The sequence below is a fragment of the Ochotona princeps genome, chromosome X (genome assembly GCF_030435755.1).
Source record: "Ochotona princeps isolate mOchPri1 chromosome X, mOchPri1.hap1, whole genome shotgun sequence".
Taxonomy (NCBI): domain Eukaryota; kingdom Metazoa; phylum Chordata; class Mammalia; order Lagomorpha; family Ochotonidae; genus Ochotona; species Ochotona princeps.
This window is the reverse complement of record NC_080865.1, coordinates 34,940,268-34,965,642: the sequence shown is the minus strand read 5'-3', so window position 1 is coordinate 34,965,642 and position 25,375 is coordinate 34,940,268. Positions and strand designations below refer to the sequence as shown.

At 41.9% G+C, this 25,375-nt stretch overlaps 1 protein-coding gene across 1 annotated transcript in view; it reads left to right on the top strand.

The window, feature by feature from the left end:
• The window catches only part of AR (androgen receptor), a 166,864-nt gene extending 142,906 nt beyond the window's left edge, over positions 1–23,958 (top strand). The window contains exons 4-8 of the mRNA XM_004595204.2: positions 10,574–10,861; positions 17,048–17,192; positions 21,443–21,573; positions 22,533–22,690; positions 23,346–23,958. Of these exons, the coding sequence (XP_004595261.2) occupies positions 10,574–10,861; positions 17,048–17,192; positions 21,443–21,573; positions 22,533–22,690; positions 23,346–23,501 (878 nt within the window). The 3' untranslated portion in view covers positions 23,502–23,958. The remainder of the gene's footprint in view (positions 1–10,573; positions 10,862–17,047; positions 17,193–21,442; positions 21,574–22,532; positions 22,691–23,345) is intronic.
• The last annotated feature ends 1,417 nt before the right edge of the window (positions 23,959–25,375 follow it).

Genomic DNA, 25,375 nt, shown 5'->3' with positions numbered 1-25,375 from the left:
CTGTCTGCAATGAAACTAAAAGAGATTGAGAACTCTTTCCAAGATGGAAAATGAGTCATGAAGCTTTGATTTCAGGCCTTTAGGCACACAGATATTAGCATTAAAACATTTTCATTTTCAACTTAAGTGATAATGCTTACCGTGTTATGGGATTATGTACTGCTAGAAATTCAGAAGACCACCCCCCCCCGCCGCCCAAAGAAGTTGCCTTTGTCTGTGAGAAGCTATATGAAATTGTTAAATTCTATCTTGCTTCTCTTATGCCACACCCACCATTACAGTTCTTGCCCAGTATATGCAGAAACATACACGCAAACCGCACATCCATGCTCATGTTCTTTAGCACATTAGTGACCGCAGAAAGGATGAAAGAAACCCCAAGTAAACAGTTTTCCACTTCTACATCTCATCTCAGTTTTACAAATACACAGGAGAGAAGAAAGGAGAGCCTAGTCAAAAATGACCACCACCAATACCCGCCTCTTTCCTAACATTCCATGCACCTCCCTGTGTCACAAGCCCTCACTCCCAGGCATGCTAGCTCATCTTCACAGTGTTAGACTCACCAGTGTCTCTCTCTCATATTAGAAAACTTCCGAGTTGATGATTGCAAGTGTCTCAAAATGACCAGATACTAAAGAAAAGCTGATCTACCTGATTAAAAATAAGGGCTCTGGAGAGATCTAGTCGATGGCCTACAGTGACCTAGAGTCTGAGTGTAAGAGCTTAAGCTTTTGTTTCTCAAAAACAGCCTCTAACATTAGGTCTGAGGGCTTATGTTGGTAGCCAGTGGGACCCATAATATTTCCCTACCTCACAGAGATGTTGTGAGAAACCATTGTAGAAGTAGAAGCAGTTTTCATTCCTGTACTTTTATAGACAATGACTGTCACTTTCTCTACTTTGGCTTAGTACTGACAGAGTGTTCTTGAATCCTTCTCAATCATATATGATGGTACTCAAGCACTGACTCAAATAGTTGCAGTGCAGCACTGGCTCCATCACTCGACTTTTGCACTGTATTACCTGAAAGAAACTTTGCTAATGCTTAGGCTCTTGTAACCATCTCTTTTTGTTTAGTGGAAAATTGGTAGTTTTTCTCCTATAAGCATCCTTCCGGACCCCTACCAAGCACACAACCTTTGAACTTTGGCGTCATTATTTAGTTGAAAGTTATAACTGACCTACAGAAGGTCAGTAAACATGGACCAAATTTCTGCTTCTACATTCTAAGAAGCCAACCAGCCCCTCTCTTCAAACAAACATGCCAGGAGACTAGAGTCAGTTGTCCTCTTCCCGTTCCCAAAGTCACGTTGATTGTATTTTCGGAAGCTCACACACATCTGAAGCTTTCCTAAGGAGGGGGGAGGCAATAAGCCGGGAACCAGTGACTATTTATCTTGTCTCCTGTTAAACAGGATGATGGAGAGAAACAAGTCAGACTTTCTTAGTTCTGGGCTTAGTGCTCCTTCACTCCCCCACTGCTCCCTCACATCATATCCTCGCCTCTTCATCATATGTCAGGCTTCTTTCTTCTTCCAAGCTGACCACAAGCAGTGCATTGATTCAAAAGAAGAGACACTTCAGGTTTATAAGATCTCACATTTTTTTTTTTTTTTTTTTTTTGGCCCCAGAGCTCCCATATTCAAACAAATGGATTCTCTTCTGGTGGAAGCGGACTTTATGAAGTACTCTCACTGCCTGGCCTTTCCCACCCTATTTCTAGTTAAGTCTCTGCCCGCACATACATTCTCTCCCCCCTCTCTCTCCTCTCTCTCTTTCACCTCTCTCTTCTATCTCTCTGTGTGTGTGTGTGTGTGTGTGTGATCTCTCTATTTCTCTCTTCTCTCTCTCCTGTCTCACTCTCTCCTGTCTTTTTACCTCTTCACCCTAACTCAGCAACATTCTGGGGGAAAAGCCAAGAAAGAACTTTAAGAAGGGGAATTTCCCCCTCTTCAGGGCAAACTTTTATTCAGCAAACTAATAAGAAGTTCCCTAATGCAAATGTAGTTTTTTATCTTTAAGAAAAAGACTGCTTTTTATTTGTTTGAATGATGCATATTTCTGTTCGTGAAATTTTCCTTTAATAAAACCATTAATGCATCAATGATATTTTCTTATTTACAACAGACTGACAGAATTAATCTTGCTAACATGAGGCCTTTTTTCTTTTTTCTTTTCCCTTTTTTTCCCTTCTCATTTGCTTTCCAGGTCATGCTGACCTGTTCAGCATGGACTGTTTCGCATTTGTTTTTAATGTCAGTTTAAATGTAATTGCAAAAGCACGTATGCTCTAAATTTGTGAAGTTACTTTTTCCAGTGATCACGTCTGCTTGAGGAAACATTTCCAAACTCTGTCATGTCACATGAGCAGGTTTTTGGTTATGACCTTGTGACCCTCACTCAGGATGGCATCTGGGTAGTAGGCCCCTCTTTTTTTCTGGCTCAGTGGTCAGACAGCAAAGACTTGGAAAGAGCTTCTGCCAAATCCTGTGCTTTGGCAAGGATGTTAAGCATTGCATATCATTCTATTATTAATTACATTTACTCCTCTGTGAATTTAAAACCATTAGACTAAATAGTCCAACATAAACCTTGAAAGATAAAATTTGATATTCTTTCTCTTGCTGTCCCTCTGACCCAGAATGGAGGCTGGAGGGAAGATAGCGACTTCAGGGGAAGGCCGAAGAAATCTTGCTTGAGAGAATTTGTCATACACTTAATCCCACTTGATTGCATCGCCTAACTAATCTCTCACTCCATGCCTGCCAAGGGCTGGCTCTACTCCCTGCCTCTTGTGCCAGTCCCAGGTTTCTCCACCAATCTCCAATTCCTACCACTGAGCCTTCTCTCCAGTGCCATGATATTCAAGTCAGGTTACCCAGTTCGGTGTCTTTCTCTGCCACTGTCTAGCTGTGGGCCATTGGGCAAGACTTATATTTGTCATTTAGTAAAAAATGACAAATAATCCTTTAAAAATAAGCATCTGTTTAGAGGGGAAGGGAAAGACAAAATCCCTTAAACTTTTCTCTCGAAATGGAACATTTCTTTCAGATAAATCCTGATGTAGGGCCACTAGTATATGTAGAGAATAAGCACTGCTCTCCTGACTTGAAAGAAGGGGTTATATGCTTGCTCCACATGCTCAGATCCACTTGCCTCTTCTCAGGGGTCTTCAAGAAAACGTGTAGGATCCTCAGGACTCTACTGCTGTGATAGATGGGAAGCCTTATAACTCTGATGATCCTCTCTCCTATTAGATCTCATTCCTTGTGAAAACTGTATATTTTAAAATTTGATTAATGTGAAGAGAACATATTTAATATGTTTCTTAAGAACAATTCTAATAACCATACTTCCATCCCTTCCCCCCATATCACAATCCTCCTCCTGCCTTCCTTTCTTTTTTTTAAGTTTTTGTAAAAACATCATTTTTAAAGATTTATTTATTTTTATTGGAAAGTCAGATATACAGAGAGGAGGAGAGACAGAGAGGAAGATCTTCCATCCACTGATTCACTCCCCAAGTGGTCACAGCAGCCAGAACTGATCCAATCTGAAGCCAGGAGCCAGGAGTCTGTTCTGGGTCTGCCACGCAGGTACAGGGTCCCCAGGCTTTGGGTCATCCTCAACTGCTTTCTCAGGCCACAAGCAGGGAGCTAGATGAGAAGTGGGGTGCCAGGATTAGAACCAGCACCCATATAGGATTCCAATGTGTGCAAGGCAAGGACTTAGTGACTAGGCCATGACACTGGGCCCAAAAACATAGTTTCTATCCAGTCTGTAGTCACAGGCTTAATGTACCACAGACCACAGTTTTCAACAAGTAGAAAAAAGAGCGAAATTAGTTCAACCTTATTAGAAAGAAGCTTTTACTTGCTTGGGATATAAAAAGACATAAAGCGGAGCAAAAAGTGGCTCAGTAATTAGCAGTAAGAAGAGACTACATTGATTGATCATCCGAATTTACTTTTTACTAAACATTTTTACACAGAATCCTATGTGGAAAATCCTGACCACCTTGTGAAACATATCCTGTTATACTGGTGTTCTGAAACCTTTCAGTTTGGACCTCAGCCCTTGGTTTGATGCCAGTTGCCCAAGATGGAAAGCAATTTTTAAAGTTTGCCGCTGTATTCCAATTTTCAGACAACTTTCTAGTGGATCTGTCTGTGGAAGAATATTTACTGTGCTACACTGTCACATCACTGGGCTTAGAACGTTTGCACCGATTCTAATTTCATCCTAGCAATTGGCTTCTACAGTCATCAGGTCAGATTGCCACCATTATATAGATGAGAAAAGTGAGATAGAGATGAGAAAAGGGGATTTGTTGAAATTGATGCATCCCATGAAACTGAATACTGTCACCAAATGCTACTTATCCCTTTGTTGTGGATATCATTTTAGAATTTCAGTTGTCAGGATTACAGCCGGCCTCCCAAATTTGAGTTCATTTTTCATAATACATCAGTCTTAGAGAGTTTGGTATTTAGAGAATCTGCCTTCTTCTGCTCAGATACCACCAGTTTCCTGTGTTCCTCATAACAGTTTGTATTAATCAGATACTTTTGTTAACCCCGTTTCACAAATAAGAAAACTGGGAAACAGAGAGGCTAAATCAGGCCCAAAGTCACACTGCTGGTCAGCATTCGAGCCAGGGTTATAAATAACCCAGTCTGATTCTAGAATCTTTTAACTGCCACTGTTTCTATATGAATAAAGAAACTAACAACCAGAAAGGAGAAGGAGCATTCCAAAGTCTCACAGTGAGCTCCCTGGCTCCTACTTCCCTATTCTTCTGACCTTCTAATTATAAAATCATAGGACTCCCCCACTTTAATCCTAATAGATGCAAATATGGCTGGCATTATTTAAGCCAAAGGGCACAAACAGACTTTCCCCAAGCTAAATATCACCTGAAGAATTCTGTTTATCCAACACAATATTTGTTTAGGAAATTGATATAACTGTCTCTTTGACAAGGCACCGATCACTGTCATTCTCCCCCAATCTCCTATGTATGCTGCATAGATGTTTATTTTCATTTATGTATCTGCCTGCCTTGTGAAGGCATTGATATTTGTGACCTTAAATTTAAAGAGTTTAAGCATCACATGCATTTACGTTCTTGTAACTACATCCAGGGTTGATTTCATGAATAACAGACCTGTGTGTTTATTTAGCATGTAAAATTACATTAAGTACCAAATTTGGTTTTGTAGACAATCATATGCTGAAGAAATGTGGTTGTTTTTCATTTTATATTGTGCCATCCTTACCTTCTCTGGTGCATCTGGTCGCCTGTGAATGTTGTATCCCTCCTTCCCCTATGCCTTCCACTCCTTATTTGGGAGGAATCTTTATGTGCTAGACAGTCTCTCCTATGGTTCTCATAAGAGTTCTAAGAGACAGATGGTAACATACCCATTTTACAAATGAAGAAAACTTAATTTCAGAATAGCTAAACAAAGGGTCCAAAGTTACTGAGCTGGTAACCGACAGAGTTGTGAACCCAAGACAGTCTGATTCTAAAGCCTACTTCGTGAACCTACATCACATTTCTACAGTGTTTTATCCATCCTTTATTGCTGCATGAAATACTACCATGATTTTAGCAGCTTCAAACGACACCCATTTATCAGATCACAGCTCTTTCTGTATGTTAGAAGTCTCCAAGCTGTGTTTTAGACTGGAGCTCAAAGTACTGTTCCAGGCCCAGTTGAAGTACCAAGCAAGGGCAGCTTGGAGACTGAACGCTTTCCTTGTCATATAAACTCCAGACACTATCTTTAAAAAAAAAAAAAAGATGTATTTATTTTTACTAGAAAGGCAAATCTGAACAGAGAAGGAGAGTCAGAGACAAAGATCTCCCATTCGCTGTTTCACTCCCCAAATGGACGCAATGATCAGAGCTGAGCCAATCAGAAGCCAGGAGCCAGGAGCTTCTTCAGGATCTTCCATATAGGTGCAGGTTACCAAGGCTTTGGGCCATCCTCTACTGCTTTCCTAGGACAAAAGCAGGGAGCTGATGGAAAGTGGAGCTGCCAGGACACGAGCTGGTGTCCACATGGGACCCCAGCACGAGTAAGGTGAGAATTTATCCACTGAACCATAACACTGGGCCCAAACCCCAACACTTTTCAAAACAATAATCAGAGAATCTTTCTTGTGTTTAATCTTTTCCACCTCATGGTAGGTCTCTTCAGGAAGAGTCCATTCCCTTTTAAGAATCACTCGATCATGTCAGGCTCATCAAAAAATAATCATCCTTAACATTCCAACAAATTAGTGTCTTAATTACATCTGCTTGATCGGGCATTCAGTAAGGGTTAAAATACCTGAGTCCCACATTAGAATACCTGGGTTCAGTACTCGGCTCAGGATGGTAACCAACATTCTGCCAGTGCAGACTTGGGAGGCAGTGCTCATGGCTCCAGGAGTTGAATTCCTGCCACCAATGTGGGAAATCTGGATTAAGTTGCTGGCACACTGCTTCAGCCCTGGGCTTCAGTCTGGCCCAGTATTGGCTGCTCCAGGCATTTTTTAGAATGAGCAATAGATGGGGGAGCCTTCTCTCTTTCTCAAATAAATTTATCCTTTAAAGAATACATAATGTCTAATCTTTCCACAATAGCAAGTAGATTAATCTTTGACTGAACAGCTAGAAAATATGTGTTTTTCAGAATCTTGGAACTGTGGGGGCATCTTAGAAGTTAAGACTATCGAAAGATGATGCTTTTATGTTCCAAGGTCTGTACTGAGATCTGGAAAAGAGAAATATCTCTGATCTTAGGCAGAGAGACTTAAACTTTCTAAGATTTTTTTGAAACTTCCCTTTCCTTTGGGTGGGAAGGCCTGTTATCTTGGGATGGAGAAAAATGAGGCCCAAACAGGGAAGTAAGGTCACAAAAGCTAGAGAAATTACAGCTTAATCAAATTTGCTCCTCCTTAGAAATGCACTATTGAAACTGATTTTAAAAATCGTGGGGCTGAGATTTTGACACAATAGTTAAGTGTCCTTCCATCGCATGTCTGAGTGCCTGATTTTGAGTGTCAGCAATTTCACTTCTTATTCTGCTTCCTGCTACTGTACACTCTCAGAAGCAGCAAGTGATGGTTCTAGTGACATGTGTTCCTGCCACCCACCCATACCAAATCTGGGAGTTCCAGATTGAATTCTGGGCTCCTGACTTTGTACTGACCAAGCCCCAATAGTTGCAGTCTTTTGGGGGATGATCCAGTGGGTAGAAACTCTCTGTCTCCCTCTCCCTCTCCCTATCCTTCTCCCTCTTTTTTCTCCATTTCTAATAAAATAAAATTTGAAAGTAAAATCATGCTCTGGTGTTATGGTAACAGATGAAATAAGCAAATAGAGCCCTAACTGAAAAGTAGGTTTCCCATGCAATTCAAGCATTGTGTCAGATCAGATGTTCCAGTATAGTAAGGGGCTGTTAGAAACAGAGAAGTGCTCTGCAAACAGCCCTTTTGTGTCACTTCTAAGACCCAGAACTGGAAGACAGTTTCAGAGTTACTCATACACTCATTCACCTTGACTACTCCCTTTCTCATTTTATCACTTATCATAAGTAAGTCAATGAATCTCTGTCTTGATATAGCAGCTAACCCGGTCATGCCTTGCACGAAAAAGAGGTTGGACTGGGGCTCAGGTGCAGGGAATGAGGGGTGTAGCAGTGGTCTTCATAGAAAAAAAAAATGAGACCTTGACCACTGGGTAACATCTGAGACTAAAAATCCTCATTGCCCAGCATTTTCAAGTCATCTAGCAACATGCTGGCCTCTGCGGCAGAAAGAGAGCAGAATGAATGAAATCCGATTTCAATTATGTTCAGCATAGTAACCCTCTTCAAGCAGAAAGGCCAGAACACCTGGTGCAGCTTGGGCCATGGAGGTCAAAAGGACAGCACATTACTGAGTCTTAGAAGCAAGTGAGAATACAGTTCTCTTCCTCAAGCAAATGCCTTTGAGGTCTGGGGCGGGGGCAAATGTAAATTATCAGCCAAATTCTCACAGGCATTCCTCGAAAAGGGGGTGTTATTTCATCTTGACAATTCTCCCCATAGTTTCTGCACATATTGATTCTGCTTGTAATGAGCCTTCTACAGCCATAGGTCATCACTCCATTGAGATTTAAACAAGTGGTAAGGGAGTTGAGGTCACAGAAAATAGCACACTGATCACCCCAATACCAATTACTCTGTGAGCATCTACACCTTTATACATAGAGCGTTACATATTTATATAGATTCTTTCCCTCATTACCAGTAACTTTAATAGTGCATGGTAAAAGGAAAAGCTATTCCAGAGGACAGCTTATATTCACAGCACTGTTCATTGTAGTTTCTTAACACAATAAAAATGATATCACTGTGTGATTCCCCATTTAACTAGCACTAGCAACCTGTGGCTTTTGAATGCTAAAAGTGCAGCCAGTGAGAATCAGAGAGAATTTTTTAAATTATATGTAATTTAAAGTTAAATAGCCACATGTGCTAGTGGCTGTATATTTACCTGTGTGCATGTGTACATGCGTGCATGCAGGAATAGGAAAGAAGGAGCAGTCTACTCCAATTCACCAGAGGACTATCAACCCTTCCCTTATACACAAATGCACACACTTACACGCTCCACTATACTAACTGTACATTCCATGAAGCTATTAAAATCAGAAATCCCTTCATAAGATAATTCCTAAAAAAATTCCTGATTTAGCATGCGGTGTATATTTAAGCCACTGTGGTGCCACAGATGTGTTTCTGTTAGAGCAGATGACTGGGGACTTCTCACAGCATTTTGTTTGTTCCCTGTTGGATGTGATGCTAGTAAGGAAAATGTGCAATCAATGATACCAACGGGAAGCAGGGAGGATACAACCATAGTCCCACTACTCAACTCTGCTTTTGGACCAGAAGGAGCAGTCAGGACCTCAGATTCCTTAGAGAGGCAAAATGATATAATACAGAGAAAATGGACTTTTTTAGTCAGCAGAATAAATTAATATTATCATTTTCCTCTTGTAACTATGTTCTGTTAGTTTACTCATTTGGAAACTGCAGAAAAGAAATACTGCTAAATATACATTTAATTCACTGTGGAATTAAATTATGTGTATTCGTGAAATGAGACACTTAGAGAATCATGAAGCTAACCTTACTTCTTTTAGTTACCGCAGGCATATGTCTAATTAAATCTCTTATCTTCTGGGCTAGAAAGGTGACTACATGATCTGAAAATTCCTTAGCTCCAGGCTGGAAAATGACTGTTTTAAAAATAGAGTCTGCCTATAGGAACTGTAAGAGGAGAATATATTCTGTATGTGCCACCAGTCTGTGGAGCTGTATATGAGAATCCATGTTAGCAGTGAGTTCACAAGATGCGAAGATAATACAGGGGGGAGGGAAGACTTGTAGCTCTGGAAGACAATGGGCTCGGCCTACACCACACCTTCTAGCCTGTGCACTTGGTGGGAGTTGGCAGTGGGTATGTGTACCTCCTATTACTAGCTGCACGCAATGCCTGCAGAAATAGTTGGTGGGTGAGGTCATCTTACACTCAGAATTAGTTTGCAGACTTATTTGTAATTTTCTCCCAAAGTTATTTGCTCCTATTACACTACCAATCCAATCATTTCCTCTTTCTTACCTTGGATGTCGATTCAGACAAGTGATCATTTACTGCATCGATATACTCAAAGACACCATGATTTATATTTGCCCTGAAAGATTTATTTTTCTAATTAGAACTGAAAGTCCGTTTCAAAAACGTATATTTTCTTTTCATATCCCAGAACAAATGAGCAATAGAGTTTGCTGTAGTCATCCATTTCAGTTGCACAATCAACCTCTCTTTTGTAACATTATTAATATTATTATTTTAAGAGATTGGAATCAGTGATTTATGGTCTACTGTGGTACAACTGCTTATGCAGTCCTCAGAGTTATGATCATTTGAAATATTTGTATTTTTGTCAATATTAATTCTTTGGAAACAGTACAATGCCAAAGGACTTCTAAACTGTATGAGTATGTGGGGAGAATAGTTTTTAAGATTTGAGCTACGGGCTCGGCAGTGTGGCCTAGTGGCTAAGGTCCTTGCCTTGATCCCATATGGCCACTGGTTCTAATCCCGGCAGCTCCACTTCCTCTCTATCTCTCCTCCTCTCAGTATATCTCACTTTGTAATAAAAATAAAAAAAAAATAAATCTTAAAAAAAAATAAAAGGTGGCTTAAAATATTAAAAAAAAAGATTTGAGCTACGTAGTTTAATTAATATAATTTTATGACTTCTAATGAATAACCCCTAATATGTTTCCCATTTTATGGAAAAAGAACAGAGCAGGAGACATTCTGGAATTTCTTCAATTTGGGATCATGAATTAATTTTCAATTAAACCAGTGCTGAACATTTGTCCTAAAGGCATTTACAACCTGTGACAAGTGAGACTGATCATCCTTACTTTCTTAGCTCAGACAACTTTTTAAAAGAACAGCTGTCCGGTGTGTTTTGGTCCCACTGATGATAAATTCAAAAATTTTATTTTCCTCCAAATAGCTCGGAAGCTGAAGAAACTTGGAAATCTGAAACTACAAGAAGAAGGAGAGTCTTCAAACGCCAGCAGCCCTACCGAGGAAACAACTCACAAGCTGACAGTATCGCACATTGAAGGCTACGAGTGTCAACCAATTTTTCTCAATGTTCTGGAAGCCATTGAGCCAGGTGTAGTGTGCGCTGGACATGACAACAATCAGCCAGACTCCTTCGCTGCCTTGCTGTCTAGCCTCAATGAACTGGGTGAAAGACAGCTGGTCCACGTGGTCAAGTGGGCCAAGGCCCTGCCTGGTAAGGAAAAGGATATTGATGGTATGGGATAATGAGGTCTCATTAAAGGATGTCCCTAGAGCTAGTCAATATATCTGGTACTTTACAGCCATACAGTCAGTCAGCACCATCACTCTCTGAGAAAGGGATTATTCCAACCTTACTTTAAACATAAGGAAATATGGCTCTGCACAGTAGCCTGTTGGCTAAGTCCTCGCCTTGCTTGCACCAGGATCCCATATGTGTGCCAATTTGTGTCCTGGTTGCCCCACTTCCCATCCAGCTCCCTGTTTGTGTCCTTAGGACCCTGCACCAGCAGACAGAAGATCTTTGTCTCTGTCTCTCCATTTCTCTGTAAATCTGCCTTTCCAATACAAATAAACAAACCTTTAATAAACATAAGGATATAGAGTGTCAGAAATCAAGTAGGAGGGCAGCAGCTGAAAGTGTCCTGTAGAGCTCACATAGATGTACAGCATCTATGATTTCATGAGGTCATGGTCAGCCAATTCCCATAACCACAAATCACATAGATACCCCACATATGGTTTAGGATACCCTTCCATGCAAGTACACATACCCTCACCTCAAATATAAGAGCAAGCCTGATTAACGCTCTGATTTCAGTGTCACCATAAGAATTTAGACCCTGGGTATTCTTATACTGTGATAGGGTAGAAAGAACATGGAATTGGAAGTTAGAACACATCATTTCTAGTCTGAGCTCTGATGATAGATCTGTGTGATCTCTTCCTGTTGTGGATATCAGTTTCTCTGTGTGAATAATGTGTAAAGAGTGATTTGAACTAAGTCATAACTTACATATTTGCTTCAAGGAGCCATTAGTGCTTTTAAAATTATTTATTGGAAAGAGAAAGTCAGATTTACAGATAGATCTTTTGGTTCATTCCCCAAATAGCCACAACAGCCACAGCTGAGCCTTTCGAGGCAAGGCGCCAGGAGCTTCTTCTGGGTCTCTCACACGATTACAGGGTCCCAAGGCTTTGGACCATCCTCTGTTGCCTTCCCAGGATGCAAGCAGGGAACTAGATAGGAAGTGGAGCAGCCAGAGACAGGAACTGGCACACACATGTGCTCCCAGTGCTTGAATGCAAAGATTAGTGACCTTTAAACTATGTAAGAATCACAGTCAGAGAGAGAGTGCAAGAATTACCCAATGTTTCTCTGCTGTTTTGATACCTCTACTGATAATGAAGTCAACTTCCTCAGTAGGTCATCCAAGACTGATTATTAAAATATTGCAGCTTAAGAAACCTTAGAGATCCTCTATTCAAGGGTTCATGAGGATTCACGAACCTGCTTCATTAGCTCAATTCTTCATTCCATACAAGCATTATGCACATGTAAAAGTGGAGTTTTTCAGATTTAAAACCAAAATGTGTGGCCTCAACCTCATCAGTCCAGGCTTTCCCTCTCTATTCCCAGGGAAGGCCAAGGTCAATCCTGAAGAACCTTTGGGGCTCCAGAGAACGCAGTTTGAAAATCAGTGAAGCATGTGTTTGTCAGAAGCTCTTTTAACCCTGGGCTTAATTATTCAAACATTCTTTTGAAATATGAACAGTCTAACTTCTTCTGAAATCAATGATTTACCTGTCTTCTAATAACTGCCATCCAAGTAGAGATTTATAGTAAACAGAGCACTTTTGCATGTATTGCAAAATTTGATCCTCATGAGAACCCTACAAAATAGAGATTCTTTTACCTATTTTACAGACAGTTGCTGAGGCTCTTGAGAAACGGTATGATTGGCTTACAGTAATAATCGGAATACAGCTAGGCCAAAACTTGGGTCCAGAGCCCCTGCTAGTTCTATCCTCTCTTCTTCCTTCCAGACTATCTGTATCTCTAGCAACCCAGTGATTCAGCAGCCCTGAATCACTCATTAAAGGCCACTTGGTTCACACAGTAGATTGGTTACTTTTGAAGACTTTGCCTGTTGGCCATGAAGCCCCCTGTTTTCAACTCACAAGATCCAGTTGCAGCCACTAGAACGTTGTTAACCCTTTCACACTATAGGAATCTGAGTCTGATTACCCAGTGGTATCACTGGAAAGAAGGCCTAAGGACTCAAGCTGGGTATGCACTATGATAAAACAATGTCCACACAGGAAGGAAAAATAATGCTTTAATTCTTATCACTTACTCAGCTGGGTGCTTTAAGGTCATGTGTTTGAAAGATATCCCAAGTTCATTTTCACAAGCAGTTTTAAATGCTTAGCATTTCTCATTTTTATAGGATACAGAGCCTTTTCTTATATATTAGCCCGTTTTAACCTCACAGGAGTCCTATGAACCACAGGAACTACCATTTCCATTTCATATGCCAAGGCTTAAATTAACTAACTTGCTCCATTGGTCATTTAATAAATCAAACCAGTACTTTAGCTCAAAATCTCCGATTTCCAGTTGGATGATCTTGATAGCAACCTAGTGCGAATGACTGTGGCAGAATTAGTATGACTTTGGATCCCTGGCTTTTCATGACCCAACCTCTAGGATTGGAGATGGTCTCAGTATATTAACCAATCTGCAAGTCAAAAGCAATTCACCATCTACCTTGCCAGAGGGGATGCTCTCTTTTAGTTATTCAAAAAAAAGCTGATTGCCACCTTTCTAAGAGCTGTTATATTAACTTTAATCACTAACTGAAATAATGAGATTTAGTTCCTATCCAGTATAAGGCACCCTGCTAGTCATAGTCAGATAAATTTTATTGTAAACTTTCTGAAATTATAATGGTATTGGTAATTTTCCACTAACGCACCTAGCGCATTAGCAAATTCTAACTCTCAATTAGGGATGATTGTGTAAATTGCGTATACACAGTATATTTAAAGTCAGATTATCTCATTTGAATCCTAGCTGTGCACTTGTTGTGAACTTGAAACAAGTCACATTTTTGATTGGTTTATTTTTCCTTCTCTTTCCTCATTTGAAGAGGCGGTAGAACAATTGCTACTTCGAAAATTGTTGTAACAGATATTATTTTTGAGGAGTACCTAATGTAGTAGTTGCTGAGACTACCTAATATAGTGCCTACAATGAGAGGAATAGGTGCTTTTTAAATGGTGGCTTATCATTGTGATACTAGAACATTAAGTAGCTGCTTTCACTGTGTTCACTTTGAGATAAACTAACCTTGTTTGGAAGCTTCATGCGTGGACCCCAAGGTTGAATTGTCTTCATTCAAGACCTTGGCGGACAAGTGCACTAGTGAAGCAAAAATTTCTGAACTTGGGTTCGGCAGCGTGGTCTAGTGGCTAAGGTCCTTGGCTTGATCCCATGTGGCCGCTGGTTCTAATCCCGGCAGCTCCACTTCCTCTCTATCTCTCCTCCTCTCAGTATATCTGACTTTGTAATAAAAATAAAATAAATCTTTAAAAAAAAATTTCTGAACTGTCTTTTCTTTGAGCCTGTTTTCTCAGACTAAGCACAAGACTATAAATTTCCACAGCAGACTGTAAGATGTGATATGAATTGGATACTAATGAGAAATTAATGAGAGTCTGAAAGAAACTGCCTCTGCTTCCCAAACTGATTGGTGTATTTCAAAACCTGAGAATGCTGCCTTCCTCTCTGAACAGAGTGGCAAGTAGGTGTTGAGTGGCTACATACCTAAGACCTGAGATTTCTTTTTGTTTCCTCGAGCCGTTCCTTCGTTGCCACATTATCTGTGCAGACTCCTCCAGAGTCTGGGCTTTGCAAAGCAGAATATTTTAATGATATTGGACTTTTAGAAAAATTAGTTGTCCATGTTGCTGCTAGCTGCACAGTCATTAGGCTTCAGGGCTGAGCAGCCCTCACTAATGACTATTATTACAGCCAAACTAAGCTCCACAATTTGTCTCATCTTTGTTAGTTCTCTGACACCTCAGGGAGGAAAAAGAAGCATCAGTATGGACGGTTGCCTTGATGGTTGTACAGTTTAAGCCTCATTCCTCCATGTATCCTCACAATTACACATCCGCTACAAGACAAGGCTCACCAGCCAGATATGCCTTGCTCCTTACTGCCTCCCATCCCAGAACTGCAGGCTTTCAGCTCCCAGACCTCTTCTCCAAAAGATACTTAGACCCTGATGCTTATTTCCTACAAGGAAGGTCAGCTGCATACATTCTGTGGTACAGAAGGGCTCAAGGCAGGAAATAACCTGAGATCTGAGGCTCTAATTAGTCAGTCAGCATTATCACTACACTGGAAGTCGGAGCGGGCTAAGGTTGGGTGGTTAGGAGTACAGGTTCTTATTGGGGAACTCCAGAATTTCTGACAGCTGGGAGACTTGGATTCTAACAGCAAAGAAAGGGGCAACGCGGGCGTGTGAGTGGGTAGGGACTGGTGATGCAGAACAATGTCTCTGGATTCTACAATCCAGACCTTCGGACTTCAGCATATGGTAGAAGAGTGCTGGTAAACTTGGTAACTCCTGAGCTGCGACCTTCAGCAGCGGGATGAACAAAGCACTGGGAAAAGGAATTGGAACACCTGGATTCTTGTCCCAGTTCAGCCACAGGTAGACTAGGTGGATCTCAAGCTGGGCAGGTAACTTCTCTGGCCCTCAGGTTCCTTGTTAGTACGTTAGTTCCTCTGGGGCCGTTGTGAGGGTTAACTGAAGTCAATAGGAAAGTAATAGGCTTGATGCGAATTTGAAGAAGTGTTTCTAATGAGGTATAACATGATAAAATTTGATATAACTCCAGATTTATTGTGAGTAAGAGAAGAGTAGTGCTGCTGCAGTTGAACTCTGAGATCAGGCTTTTGTATGTTTAAATGCCCATTGTTTAGAACCCTCCAGGAATATGTGGCCCTTTCTGTTCAATCTGTGTGTTATTGTGGAGGTAGCCTGTGAAAGCCTTTTTCTGAGCTCAAGAGAAGTAATTTCAAAATTATCTAATTTCCATTTTGCACAAACAGAAAAAAGGTACCCTTAACTCATGTGTTGAAGTGATATTTCTCCAACGCTCGCTTGAATGCCTAGACTGTTCTAAAGAGGCAAAGTGGAGCAAAACGGTACAGTGCAGCTCTTCCAGAAGCTTTATGTTTGTAGGAGAGACAGGCATGTATAGAAGTCAACTCCAGGACTGTAAAATGAACATTGTAATTGTGTTACTACATAAAGTGCAAAAAGAATAATCATCATCAAGGTTTCTGCTTCTATGTCTGAGGAAAGGCTTCATAGAGGAGGTAGTATTGGAGTGGCGATTTCTAGGTGGCTGTTTATCAGGTGGAAAATCTGGGGAGGGAGAACACATTCTAGGAAAAGGCAATTGCTTGTGCAGGAATAATTGAGTTACACAGGCATGTGAAGGAAGGGCCAGTTCTGCAAATTGTAAGCTTTATAGAATGACTGGGATTGGAATCATGAGAAGAAGGCCAGTGGCCAGAAGATAGTGTAAGTAGCAAAGTTGTGAAGGGTCTGTTGTTGAACAGTCATGACAGTAGAGTAGGAAAGCAAGCGGGCTAAGGTACCCATTTAGTGAAAAGAATGGGAAGATTTTGTAGTGAAGAAAGATGACCAAAGAAAAGAGAGGAAGAGAGGGAGCCCAGAGGTGCCGTGGAGAGGGCAGTGGCTGTCAAAGCAACCCCCCCACATCTGCTGAAAAATACTAATATCCCTTCCCCAGGGTTATTAAAAGAATCAAATCAAGTTGCAGTTGGAGAAGAGCTTTGTAAAGTGACAAGAGCCACTCAGTGTGAGAAATGAATCTTCAGAATGCATGACGATGGACAGCATTGGTTTTGGAGTCTAGACTTCTTTGACTTTGGAATTTTGTTTGCTAATCACAAGCCAATTTCCACTGGACATGTTCCTTAATCTCCCCTCATTGACTCATTTTTCACACAATGGGGTTTGTAACAGTACCTGCTTTATTCATTTGTCATGCAAATTAAATGAGATAACACATGTAAAATATGTAGGAAGAGTTCAATCCCAGAAAGCAGCAAGTACTAGATTATTTTTTTTCCCAACTGAAAATTCTCTTTCTTCTTTTTCTCTCATCATCATCTCTTTTGAGCAGCTCAATGAAGTAGGGAAGGCTGGAAATATGCTACATTCTTTGTTATCTACTTCAACCCCCTCAGAAAATGACGGTTTCCGAGGCGTTACAGATACTCACCCACGCATAGCCCCACACTTGTCACAGCTCATCAATACCAGACTGACCACTGCCTCTCTCCCATCACCAGGCTTCCGTAACTTGCATGTGGATGACCAGATGGCAGTCATCCAGTATTCCTGGATGGGACTCATGGTGTTTGCCATGGGCTGGCGATCCTTCACCAACGTCAACTCCAGGATGCTCTACTTTGCTCCTGACCTGGTTTTCAATGAGTAAGTGCTCTGGGCCCAAACCTCACATAAATAGACCTGCTTGGTTGTGATGCTGATGGAGGTAACAGTGGGATTTAAAATCACTTGACTTGGGGCCCAGCGGCGTGGCCTAGCGGCTAAAGTCCTCGCCTTGAACGCCCTGGGATCCCATATGGGCACCGGTTCTAATCCCGGCAGTTCCACTTCCCATCCAGCTCCCTGCTTGTGGCCTGGGAAAGCAGTTGAGGACGGCCCAATGCATTGGGACCCTGCACCCGTGTGGGAGACCCGGAAGAGGTTCCAGGTTCCCGGATTCGGCTGTTGTGGCTCACTTGGGGAGTGAATTATCGGATGGAAGATCTTCCTCTCTGTCTCTCCTCCTCTCTGTATATCTGACTTTGTAATTAAATAAATAAATCTTTAAAAAAAAAATCACTTGACTGGCTCCAGGAAAGAGTGGAAGCCCCATTCAGCCAGTTCCGTCTGAGATGCTTAGATCTGGCCAGGAGGTCAATTGCTGGGAAGCAAGGGGAGTATTGTTCCCACCCAAGAACCAGTCTTTACTTTTTGGTTGTGCTTCTGACATGATTTGTAGTTCTTCTCAGAAACTCAGGAAAAATTCCTCCCATTCGACTTTGTGAAACATATGGAAGAAGCAGAGATTCTGGTTTTGAAAGCTAATGTTCCTTTGATCCTTTGAAACTGTCAGTCACCGTTTGTCCCACAACTGTGCTATGCCAGGGCTATGCTAGATAGTTTAAATACTTTCTAAATCCTATCTCAGTTAACTCCTGATGGTAACCCGATATCTCCTTTTTATAGATACCTTTTTGTGGATGGGAAAATTCAGACTCAGCAAAATGACATGACTCACTCAAGGTCACACAGCTAGTACATGTTGGAGACAAGATTGAAAGTATGTTCTGAACAGGAACTGTGATTTAGCAAGTTAATCCACCTCATGGGACACAAATAGCACTTATGGAAGTGCTGGTTCCAGTCCCTGCTTCTCTGCTTACAACCCACATTCCTACTAATGCTCCTGGATGGTAGCAAAAATTATCCCCCATCATCTAGATGGTTCCTGCTACTTGTAGAACAGATCTGAATAGACTCCCTGGCTTCTACCTTTGGCCTGTCCCAGTCCCAACTGCTGTGGGCATTTGGAAAGTAGAACAAGGTGTGGAAAATTCATCCTCTCTTTCTCCCTCTCTCCCTCACTCCCTCCCTCCCTCTCCTTCTCTCTCTCTATATCCTTCCCTCCCTCTCTGTTACTCACAAAAATAATTTTAAAAGAATAAATATATTTAAAAAATCATGTCATTGTCGTACCCTGGTCTACTCCTCATTCGTGATGATTGTAAATGGAGAAAAGCAGTGACTGTAACATCCTGCACTTCTCCTAACTCATTAACACCTCTGCTAATCTCTAGCGATGTACCTTGGCTTTGTCATTTCCTTTGCCTTAGTAAGATTTAATTAATACCTGTATTTGTCAGCTTTATTTATTCTTCATGAATTTGGCAGAGAGCACACATTTTGATATTATGTGTTTCTCCAATAAAATCTCAGTATTGGGCCCAGCGCGATAGCCTAATGGTTAAGGTCCTCGCCTTGAACGCTCCAGGATCCCATATGGGTGCCGGTTCTAATCCCGGAAGCTCCACTTCCCATTCAGCTCCCTGCTTGTGGCCTAGGAAAGCAGTCAAGTACAGCCCAAAGCCTTTGGACCCTGCACTTGCGTGGAAGACCTGGAGAAAGTTCCTGGCTCCTGGCTTCGGATCAGTTCCAGCACTGGCCGTTGCAGTCACTTGGGCAGTGAATCATAGGACAGGGGATCTTACTCTCTGTCTCTCCTCCTCTCGGTACATCTGCCTTTCCAATAAAAATAAATAAATCTTTTTTTTAAAAAAAATCTCAGTTCTAGCACTGCCTCCATCATCATCTTTGAACAAGAATTTTAATTTTTTTGAGCCTCCATTTTCTCAGCTGTCAATAATAATAGAACATTGGATTATGAGAGCTTAATTATGATAGCTAAATGAAAACTAATGGATATGGACTATCTGGCCTATAGAAACCAAGAAATTAAAAACAAAGAAATGTTTGGTCCAGCACAGTGGTTCAACTGGCTAATCCTCCATCTGCAAGCACCAGCATCTCATATGTGGGCCAGTTCATGTCTCAGCTGCTCCACTTCCCATCTAGCTCCCTGCTTATAGGCTGGGAAGCCAGAAGAGGATGGCCCAAAGTCTTGGAACCCTGAGCCCATGTGGAAGACCCAGAAGAAGCTCCTGGCTCCTGGCTTCGGATTGGCTCAGCTCCAGCTGTTGCGGCTGCTTGGGGAGTGAACCAACAGATGGAAGAGCTTTCTCATTATCTCTTCTTCTGTTCGTGTATCTGTCTTTTCATTAAAAATAAATAAGTCTTTTTTTTTTTTTTAGAAAAAGAAAGTGTTTTATGGTTCCCTCTTTTCCTAATAGGGATAGTCTTTTCTTCAGCTACTTTTGAAATCACTGGCAATGACATTGTGAATGATACTAATCAGGTAAATCTTCTCTGGGTCCTTCAGTTAGTCTCACCATAGGGACATCTTATAATCAGAACAGGAATTGAACTTTCCTCTCCTTCATCCCTCTAGCCCTGAAAAAAGCATGAAAATATAATCAGCAGGCATTTGTTCATTACAGTACAGCAGTGTCATGTAAGAGCGAGTGATTGTCCCCACCTGCCCTCTCTCAACCCTTCCAGCCCTGCCAACTAGAAACTAAAAATAATCATTGAGCCTTTGGCACAGATCCTTTTGTGGTTTCCAGACCTCCAGAGTCTGGATGCCATCTTCTGGGGAAGGTCTTAAAATGCTGCCTTTGGCCTGTCCAGTCCTGTCCTGTCTGTTTTGGGGCTTTCCAGAAGTAAACCAGAAGATAAAAGATATTCTCTCTGTCTCTCTGTCTCTCTGTTTCTCTCTCTCTCTCTCCCCACCTCCCCGCTCCTTCTCTCTCTTCTACCTTCAAATAAATGAAAGCAAGACTTGGAAAGTCCTCCATCGTGAAACAGCTTCGAGCAACAGTGTTCCGGTCAATTGCTTTCCATTTTGCCTTCAACCTAAACTGAATAGGCTTATACTGTCTCTATTCCTCTTTCTCCGGGGGATCCAAAATGTCTTTAAGATAGATCGCTTAGCTTCCACAAGGCAAGAGCGGGCCTAGTCAGCCTGTGTACCAGGCTGATGACTTGTGGAACAAAAATCAAAGCTCAGCCTTTAGGATCCATCTGGGAAGTTCTTGTCCTTACCACTTTAGTGGGTGTCAAACTTCCGCTCACTTATACCCATGCTACAAGTTCACTTTCTGCCTAAAACATACACAAGCTCAATCTCTGATGTGCTAAAACTCAGAAAGCCTACTGCCAAGAATGTTCTGTGTCTGCTCTGAAAAGCATGCCATGGCCAATCACAGAACAGAGGTTGCTCTCTTCTGAAAAAATTTTCCAAGGCTTGTACATTTCCCCACATAACTGATAGGCGATAATGTGATGATCTGTTTACAACTTACTATAATGAAAGCATCTCACATATGTTTACAGATTCCCAAAGTGGGGCAAGAAACAGTCAGTGTATGAGGGAGTTGGTTCCGCTTCAGCAGAAACATTGAAATCAGACAACCAATACTCCTTGGCAGACTCAGAAATGGAAGCTCATTTTGATTTAATAATGTGGAAGCCACATTGCTGGGAGGTTTTTTTTTTTTAAAGTAATGACTCAGTTTCTAGGATGAGAAATAGCATTTAAACCAAGAGGCAAGTGGAGAGGGAGTGGGGGCTGATAGGCTGCTGAACGCCTGTGATCCCCCTGCAAATCTTGATGTCCCGGTGTTAAGAGACGATTACTGAGTCATCTCTAGAAATCTCCCAGGTTGGGTTGCCTGGGTTACAGGTTCTGGCTCTGACATTACTAGAACTGGAGTTATAGAGACCATGTGCTGGCCCCATTGTGTTTATTTGGTTCTGCTTTCTGTCTCTGGCTTGTGTAGAAGGAAACCAGATAGAAGAAGGCCTGGAATTTCCATATGTTAACCTATCACAGCCAGGGAAGATGAGCTGTTATCAGGGCGTCAGAATTTGAAGGGGAAAAGAACATTATTCCTTGTACCGATGCATCGATAGGAGAAACAAGCTCTTCTTGGTGAACATCGGGGAAGGAACACAATGATAGATATGGACTTGCTAAAAGCCTTTTCTCATTCCTCTTCCCTTCCGTATCTTCTCCCCAGGTACCGCATGCACAAGTCCCGGATGTACAGCCAGTGTGTCCGAATGAGACATCTCTCACAGGAGTTTGGATGGCTCCAAATAACCCCCCAGGAATTCCTGTGCATGAAAGCATTGCTACTCTTCAGCATTAGTAAGTGCTTGGAGGTGCAGGGAATGCCCTTGAGGGCATGGAGATTCAGAGGTGGCCATTTTTACCATTAAACAGTTATCAGAGAGAAATCAGCTCCTGGACATTTCCATTCTTTTTTCTCCAGTACCCTCCTCTCTCCATGAGCATCCTGTATCCTAGCAAAGACTAATTTTGTGGATAGAGACCAGTTTATTTACTAGAGTTCATCTTCCAGCAGTTCCTTAACTTCACGTTGGGATAAGACCTTTTGATGTGGTTGTAGCAAGTTATTGAGTATTTCTGCAGCTTCTGCTGTGGAAATGGGGCTGGACCACTTCCTGTAAGAAATCTTCAAAAAGTTCATGGGAACTGTACACTATGAAAAAAATTATGCATGAATTTCAGTTTGTTGCACCAAAGTAAACTTAACTTTTAATTACAATTTTTCATGAACTTTTTCTATTGTCCTTGTGTTTCTTGCTGGCAGGACAGTACAGCAGGCAAGACTGCCTCTTGGAAGGCATTTCCTCTTCTGCCAACAGAAGAAAGTCTATATGAGACACTCAGAAGGGTTTGTTTGAAAGCCAAGGAATATTTCCTTAATGTCTGTCTTCTTTACAATTCTGTCTTTGCCTCTACAAAGGAGAAAGAAGGCAAAATTTGAAATCAGAAGTGGACTGTTAAGGAAGCAAGACGTTATGTCCAAAAAATGGGCACATGAGAAGAGTAGAAAAACAAAGAGTCATTTCATTGTGGTTGCCTGACTCTTTTCCTATTGGATCCAGCTATAATTTTCTCTGAGATCTCCCTGACAGACTTGAAGTCCCCACACATACCGATTCAGCTGATAGGAAACCAAGTAGACGGTTCCCTCCCCGTGGGGGTGGGGGTCAAGTTTGTGGTCAGAAAATTTGGTGCTTTGTCTAATGTTCCTTCGTGGGCATGCTTCCCCTCCCCATTCTGTCTTCATCCCACATCAGTTCCAGTGGATGGGCTGAAAAATCAAAAATTCTTTGATGAACTTCGAATGAACTACATCAAGGAACTCGATCGTATCATTGCCTGCAAAAGAAAAAATCCCACATCCTGCTCAAGGCGCTTCTACCAGCTCACCAAGCTCCTGGACTCTGTGCAGCCTGTAAGCAAATGATGGAGGGTGCTTGGTCAAGGAGAACAGCCTGATAGAACTACGTGATGATATGTCCCTCTTAGGTTTGGCATCACCTGTAAGGAGGTGCTTCGCCCCCTCTTTGACTTTGAATTTCAGCGGAAAAAAAATGCAATAGAGAAGAAGGGAACATAGGTCACAATGTCCTAGCTAGATGTTGTGAAAGGGACGTAGGAGTTGAAAAAAGAACAGTTGAGATTCAACGAAAGGGCTTAGAGTAGGTGAGCACTCCAGGCAGACGAAACAAATCACAATGTTTTTCACTTTCCTAAGTCATGTGCATGTGAGCTTGCCTATGTGTGCAGTAAAAATGAGTGAGTGAGTGAGTGAGTGAGCGAGTGAGTGAATGTGTATGTGTGGAAGAGAAATACTCAAGCCTGAACTGAAAACTCACAATGACGTAAGAAATCTCTTCGGAGCTCTCAAGGATTCCCTGGAGACCATTTCTCACTCTCTTTATCCCTCTCACACATAGACACACTCAGCCTTATGGGAAGATCAAGGACATGGAAGGGGACAAAAAAACTGAAATAGAGAGATAAAGGGTGGGGCAAGGGAAGAGCCTGGCGGAAGCCAACTTCTTGTCAACCCTGTTTTTCCTGTCTCTCTTATTGCCCCCCTGCAGATTGCGAGAGAGCTGCACCAGTTCACTTTTGACCTGCTTATCAAGTCCCACATGGTGAGCGTAGACTTTCCAGAAATGATGGCAGAGATCATCTCTGTGCAAGTGCCCAAGATTCTTTCTGGGAAAGTCAAGCCCATTTATTTCCACACACAGTGAAGCTTTTGAAGTATCCATTTCCCTATTCCACCCAACTCCTCTGTTCAAATGTCTTCTGCCTGTTACAATTCTGCACTATTCTGCAGTGCCTTGGGGGAATTTCCTCTACTGATGCACAGTCTGTCATAATCATGTTCCTGAGTTCTATTTGCTGCCCCTTTCCCTCTCTTTCCCTCCTCTTCTTTGCTTCTTCCCTTTCTAGCTGCCCTCCCATGGCATCTGCAGATTCCTGCTGTGGCTTCTACTATCTGTGTTTTGAATGGTGTTGTATTTCTTTAAATCTGCCATGATCCCCATGTGGCTCCGTTTCAAGTTCTACTTGTTTACAGCACTGTGCTCTGTGCCAGCCACACAAACATTTACTTACCTATCCCGTGGAAACTTTAGAGCTAAGATCATCTGGGAGAAAAGTAAACAAAAACAAACAAAAAATGGCAAAAGACAAAAATCAAACACACACACAAAAAAACAACCTCTTGCTAGAATTTCTTCTCCTATAGTATAAGGTAATAAAGAATTAGAAATCCCCAGTGAGGAAGAAGGACAGGCCCAAGGGGAGTGAGTGCTTTTGTTTTTCCACCCCCTCCCTGGGAGACTTCATTTGTGCCAATGGCTATTGCCATTAGAGGGTAAGGTGTTTTCAGAACCAATTTGGAGGGGGAGTGACAGAGATAAGACAGGACAAGGAAGGGCAGATAGATCACTATTAACTGCCCACAGCCTTGGTCCTTGAGTGAAATTCATTGTCTTGCAGATGTACTTCTTGTTTAAAAACTTGCCTACATGTGAATGCCTCTGCAAATCACCTGCTGCCTCCATCCTCAACTTGACTTTGATGGCTTTTAAGAACTTTTAATTGAATGTCATCTTTAGCCAAAACTTGGCCACTTCCACTGAAGATCACTGAGAAGGGGAGAGATCTGCCCCTTTAAGGGTCCATTTGGACCAAGGTATGATATCCCATGTTTGAACCAGGGAGGCAGCTGCTGATGGAGTCAAAGCAAGGATAAGTGATGGCTTAACTGTTCTTCTGCCTATGATATTGATGTCTCACAAATGCCACTCATTCCCACTTCTTTAAAAAAATGATTGAATGAATTTTTCTGCCAGACTTCATGAAGCCACAAGCTCGCTCTGAGATCCCCAAGTGTTCTTGCGGAACTTAACTTCACCACATTGCATTTCCCTCATGGTGGTGAAGCTTATTCCCAACCTTGGGCTTGCCTACAGACTCTTTGCTGAGAGACCCAGCACTGATATCTTTCTGTAGTTGCTATATTCTCAGAACTTCCTCACAAAGTGTTGGATTGCTGGAGCCTTTAGGAAAACTGGGAAGATGGTATCAGGGTGATAGGACAAGTGAGCGACTTGCCCTTGTCCCCCAGAGATGATACTCTCCCACCAAGTAGACGAATGTCCATTTCCTTCTTCAGAGGAGCTAATGGGGTCAGATCAGGATTAAAGGAAAAAAAAAAACCTCAGTGATTATGGAAGAACAAAGGCATCAAAACAAGAAACCCTGCAAATGCTGTACTTGGCACCCAGCATATCCACATGCAAAAGCCACGAGAAGAAAGAACCAACAGGAGACGCTGCCTAATATAGTCTTTAGAGGAAAAACCTAAAGCCTGATGGGAATCATCTGGTGAGGCTACTTATTGTCGTCCTTTGCACCTGGGCTCTGACATTGGCGATATTCAGATCCCCTACCGTTGCTGCCTATCCTTCAGAAACAGGTTGAACAACTTGAGGCTTCCTTTGAAAACAGCTGGTTGGTGTGACTTCAGTAGGCTGTGTCCTGTAAGCACAGGGTATGCTCCCAGGACACTGATTTCATGTCATCCTCTATACTGTTGATTTTGATCCTGGACCTC